At 41.3% G+C, this 6,000-nt stretch overlaps 1 protein-coding gene across 1 annotated transcript in view; it reads left to right on the plus strand.

Moving 5' to 3' along the window:
- Positions 1–6,000, plus strand: part of LOC142720883 (oocyte zinc finger protein XlCOF8.4-like) — a gene marked incomplete at its 3' end in the record, with an annotated part of 52,578 nt that overhangs the window by 40,365 nt on the left and 6,213 nt on the right. Inside the window, exons 6-7 of the mRNA XM_075848817.1 lie at positions 36–133; positions 1,770–1,881. Coding sequence (XP_075704932.1) covers positions 36–133; positions 1,770–1,881 — 210 coding nt within the window. The remainder of the gene's footprint in view (positions 1–35; positions 134–1,769; positions 1,882–6,000) is intronic.

The following is a 6,000-nucleotide window of genomic DNA, read 5'->3' on the forward strand; positions in this document are numbered from 1 at the left end:
TAGTCATGTATTCAGTCACTGTGTGTTTCCTACAGATGGATCCAGTAGGAGAAATCCACCAGAGAGATGTCCCAGTCCTCTGTATTCCCAGGACTGTCCAGAGGAAAATCCCAATGTCCCAGAGAATCATCAGGTAGATGAAGCTGAGCCGTATACCAGATCTATATAGGGGGGTGCGGAGCTTTTCGGTCCTGCGGTCATTAGGGATGTCACGATACCAGAATTTGGACTCCGATACCGATACTTCGTGTAGTATTGCGATTTCGATATCAAAACGATACTTTACCAGCAGTAATAAAAAAATAATAAAAAAGTTCTTCCGTTTTCTGATGTGAGACGCGAGGCGTGATGATGAATGTAACCTCCATGTACCTCATTAATAGTAATTAACCCCATCATGTTTCTCAGTCATAATGGGTTAATGTGTGAGGTACATGATGGGGTTAATTACTATTACTGAGGTACATGGAGGTTAAATTCATCATCACGCCTCGTGCCCCACAATAATAAGTGATAGAAATATATACTGATAGTACACAGGCATATATCTATATACTGATAGCACACAGGCATATATCTATATACTGATAGTACACAGGCATATATCTATATACTGATAGTACACAGGCATACATCTATATACTGATAGTACACAGACATATATCTATATACTGATATTACACAGGCATATATCTATATACTGATAGTACACTGGCATATATCTATATACTGATAGTACACAGGCATATATCTATACACTGATAGTACACAGGCATATATCTATATACTGATAGTACACAGGCATATATCTATATACTGATAGCACACAGGCATATATCTATATACTGATAGCACATAGGCATATATCTATATACTGATAGTACACAGGCATATATCTATATACTGATAGTACACAGGCATATATCTATATACTGATAGTACACAGGCATATATCTATATACTGATAGCACACAGGCATATATCTACATACCAGTATATTAGCCTGTGCACTGATAGTACACAGGCAGCTGTTAGGACATACCTCAATATGCCCTAACAACAGGAAATATGGTAGGACAGCCCTGGGGTCCTTCAATGGACCCTGGGCTGTCTGCCCATATATGGTATGTCCCTCAATCGCGTCACAGGGATTCCTGCGATGCGATCCAAGGGGCATCTCCCTTTCTCCTGAATGCTGCAGTCCGCTGTGATCGCAGCATTCAGGGGAATAGCGGCGGACATGAGGTTTCTCTGATCTCCGCCGTTATAGAGGGGGGCTGTGGCTGTGTAATACAACCATTGCCCCGCTCCTGACATAAGTGAGAGCGCGGTCAGCATGAGGTGATGCGGCCGGCGCTGCACTATAATAAGCGGCGGTGCAGGCACTGAAGACAGAACATGGGGGTGTTTTGCAGCGCGCCCGCCATGTTCTGTCTTCAGTGCCGGCAATCATTAGTGCAGCGCTGGCCGCAACGCATCATCCTGACCCCGCGCACTCGTCATGACTCAGGAGCGGGGCAATGACTATCACACAGCCGCAGCCCCGCTCTCATACATTCATGTGTTACTATACTGAGCTGTGCGGCCGCAGAGCTAAGTATCGAAATACATGAAATAACGGTATCGAAACAGTATGGAAGTTTCGAGGCATCGTGCATCCCTAACGGTCATAGATGTGGTCATAGAGTTTGGTGGTTTCTTATGTTGATCTGTTAGATTCTTCACACTCTCTGCTGTATTGTACTGAATTGTTACATATGTGAAATCAGGGGGAAGATGTGACTAATATTAAAACAGAGGATGAAGAAGAAGAGCGAGTGAGGGTCGATCAACCGTGTAAGAGTGAACCGGAGGAGGAAATTCCAGGAGGTGTTACCAGAGGTCAGTAATAATGAATTTAGAAAGTGAACTCCGTGGTTTATTAAGCAGGACCTGCTGTGTTATTTGTTGTTGTTTTTTTAACCACATTCCTCCCCTTATACTTGGCGTCCTCCAGATTCCAACGCTGTCATTTTCTTTTTTGCCCCCCTCCATGTTGTTCCACTACAGCCCTTACTCCGTTTTGCACCTAACATATGCGTGTTGTAATTAAAGGTACAAAGAGGAGACACCATCTCTCCTCAGTAGGCGTTGCCTCACTTTTTGTTGTGACGCTGTCCAATCAGAGCGGACCGCTTCACAGCGATGCAGAAAACCTGCTGATTTTGAGAAATTTCCTGCAGGTCTTTTGCATCGCTGTGAGGCTGTCCACTATGATTAGATAGCGTCACAGCAATGAGCGAGTCAACATCTACTGAGGAGAGAAAAGGTCTTCTCCTTTCTGTTCTCTTTAAGGTGGGGTTCCTCCTTAGTTCTACATTACAGTAACACGTCAGACAATGTGTTCTACATAGTGCAGGACCTGAGGGAGCTGTGACTGCACATAGAAGTTCTCTACAAGGTGTTCTATGAATCCGGTCATGCACTAGGCTTAGCATCAGATTTTGGGGGGCAGCGGCTGCGATTAACAGCTGCACTCTAGGCCGAGATCTAGGAAAGCTCAGTTCAACCACTTAAAGAGAATGTGTCATCAGAAAATGATCTATTGTTTAAATCAAGTTTCTGTTAAACATATTTTTTATGATTTTTTGGTGGGTTTTTTTTATATTATTTTTTTGTCTTTATCTAATCTTGCAGTTTGCCCTCTGGCCAATGAGTCTCATAGTAGACTGCTCCTTACAGTTCTCAGCAGTCATCTCATTATCATCACAGGCAGGATTACACTGACAGGTAACATCTATATATAGATAATACAGAATCCACCATTCATAATGGACTGACCCTTCCTGTTCTGTATAGATCACTTCTCATCACACCTCTCATTATCATCACAGGCAGGATTACACTGACAGGTAACATCTATATATGTAGATAACAAAGAATCCACCATTCATAATAGACTGACCCTTCCTGTTCTGTAGAGATCATTTCTCAGCACTCATCTCATTATCATCACAGGCAGGATTACACTGACAGGTAACATCTATATATAGATAATACAGAATCCACCATTCATAATGGACTGATCCTTCCTGTTCTGTAGAGATCATTTCTCAGCAGTCATCTCATTATCATCACAGGCAGGATTACACTGACAGGTAACATCTATATATAGATAATACAGAATCCACCATTCATAATAGACTGATCCTCCCTGTTCTGTAGAGAACATTTCTCAGCACTCATCTCATTATCATCACAGGCAGGATTACACTGACAGGTAACATCTATATATGTAGATAACAAAGAATCCACCATTCATAATAGACTGACCCTTCCTGTTCTGTAGAGATCATTTCTCAGCACTCATCTCATTATCATCACAGGCAGGATTACACTGACAGGTAACATCTATATATAGATAATACAGAATCCACCATTCATAATGGACTGACCCTTCCTGTTCTGTATAGATCACTTCTCATCACACCTCTCATTATCATCACAGGCAGGATTACACTGACAGGTAACGTGTATATATAGATAACACAGGATCCACCATTCATAATGTACCATCTCATTATCATTACAGGCAGGGTTACACTGACAGGTTACACCTATATATATATATATATATATATATACACTATAGAACAGGGTATAGGAGCGGCACTGTGTAGATAGCCAAGAAACGGTTGGTGCTAGCTTCAAAAATTAAGGAGTGACGTACTCCTCATACATATATCCAAGAAAAGAGACTAGAAGCAGCACTCAGCAAAAAATGTGAATTTATTCACCCAACACAGCCCTGTGTTAGACAACATATAGGCTAAAACGGCCAGAAAGATATAACTGACAATAGCTGGACGCAATAGTACAATCATGTAGAGGCTGAAAAAGCTAGCACATACCCTGGGACATGATAAGGAGTGCAGGAGATCAAAAAAGTGGATGGATGAATGAACGCCTCGACGCGCGTTTCGCCCTGTAGACCGGCTTCGTCAGAGTTATATCTTTCTGGCCATTTGAGCCTATATGTTGTCTTTGGATGCTTCTAGCTTCACTTTTCATGTATTGCTATATATTTTGTAGGCAATGATAGACCTTATTGTCTATCTCTGCATATTGTCATAATCAGCTGGTAGCTCTATACTACGTGTGGGCCTTATTACCTTATACCCATGGGTTTATAATTCTGTCATATGAACTATCTGAGCGTGGTTTGGTCATCCTTGTAAGGTTGACTCTGTTTGTCTATGGTCTATGCCATCTGACCCTGCTGTATATATCTCCGTGTATGATGTATCCCATCTTTTATTCCATTATATGTTATTGGTGATTATATTTAATAAAGATTTTTTGTACTTTTGTATATCATTCAGTATACTATTTCTTTAAGGGCTATGTCCCTTCATGGTTCGCTTCTAGGTTGTCTACTTGCAATAAGGGACCCCAGCATACACCATTTTTTGGTGTGAGGTTTTGTTTAGGTTGTCTCAGCTTGAAGAATAGGCCAATGTTTTTGCAGTATTTAGAAAATCTGAGGAGAGCATATATCAAAATTGCCTATGCATCTAATTTGGGGTGATAATGGAGCATTTATCTTCCCTCTTCCATAAAGTAACTCACCTCTAGTGATGGCTCTAGCTCTGGCATAAGCTCTATGTAGGGACTTTTTAGGGTACCCACGTGCGCAAAATTTGTCATAAAGTTTGTCACATTCAGATTGGAAGGACTTCTCATCGGAGCAGTTTCTTTTCGCTCTGAGATACTGTCCTATGGGAATACCCTTTTTCAGGGCCGGAGGGTGGAAACTTTCCCAATGTAGGAAATTGTTGGTAGCACTAGTCTTCTGATAGATGTCGGTGTGCACACTGCCACCAGGGTCCAGCGAGATTTTGAGATCCAGGAAATTAATTTCTTTCTCGTGTATTTCGTAAGTGAATTTCATGCCTATGTCATTGATGTTGAGAATCTCCATAAAGTCCAAGAAAAGTGATTTGTCCCCATCCCAAAAAATAAGAATATCATCAATGTATCGACCCCAGAATAAAATGTGACAGGTAAAAAAACATAAATCATCCGTGAAAACCAAACTATCTTCCCACCACCGTAAAAAAAGATTAGCATATGTGGGTGCACAAACTGCCTTTTATTTGATGGTAAAATTCACCATCGAACATAAAATTATTGTGGGATAAAAGAATTTTAAGTAGTCAAATAATGAATCCATTGTGTGCTTGGAACTGAGTGCCCTTCGTGCTCAAAAAATATTGAACAGCAGTTAAACCAAGATCGTGTCTAATGTTAGTGTATAGAGATTCAACATCAATGCTGGCTATTAAGGTGGTGGCTGTAACAGAAATCCCCTGGATCCTGGTGACAGTGTCCTTAGTATCTCTAAGATAGGGGGCAAGGCTGTGACAAAGGATTAGAGCATCTCATCTACTTATAACTAATCCCTTGCGTGAGGTTATCGTTCCCCGAAACGATAGGTCTGCCTGGTATTGGACGAGATGTTTTATGAACCTTAGGCAAGGCGTAGAATGTTGAAAGGGTTGGATTAGGATTAAACATTCTTTTAAACTCATCCTGTGTGATGAGAAACTGTGATTTCGCCTCCGAAAGTAAGGAATGTAATTCACTAGTGAACTGTTCGGTAGGATTTTTTGCAAGAATGGTATAAGTGGACACATGATCTAAAAGTCTGTGGACCATAGATGTGTAATCATCCCTATCCATAACGACAGTGTTACCCCCCTTGTCAGATGGCTTAACAATGATGGATTCATTCTTAGAGAGTTCATCCAATGCAACCTGCTCCATATGACTGAGGTTACCAAAGACTTTGGATTTAGCGTATTTTAACCCACGTAGATCTGCACTGACCATCTTGACAAATATGTCGATGTGGCCATATTGGGAGAACGGTGGTGTCATGTGTGACTTTGGTCGCAAAGACGAGAAAGGACCCGTGGCCATAGTAGCTCCAAATTCATTTTCATTAAGAAGTGCTTCGAG

The sequence above is a fragment of the Rhinoderma darwinii genome, unplaced genomic scaffold (genome assembly GCF_050947455.1).
Source record: "Rhinoderma darwinii isolate aRhiDar2 unplaced genomic scaffold, aRhiDar2.hap1 Scaffold_509, whole genome shotgun sequence".
In the NCBI taxonomy this organism is placed as follows: Eukaryota; Metazoa; Chordata; class Amphibia; order Anura; family Rhinodermatidae; genus Rhinoderma; species Rhinoderma darwinii.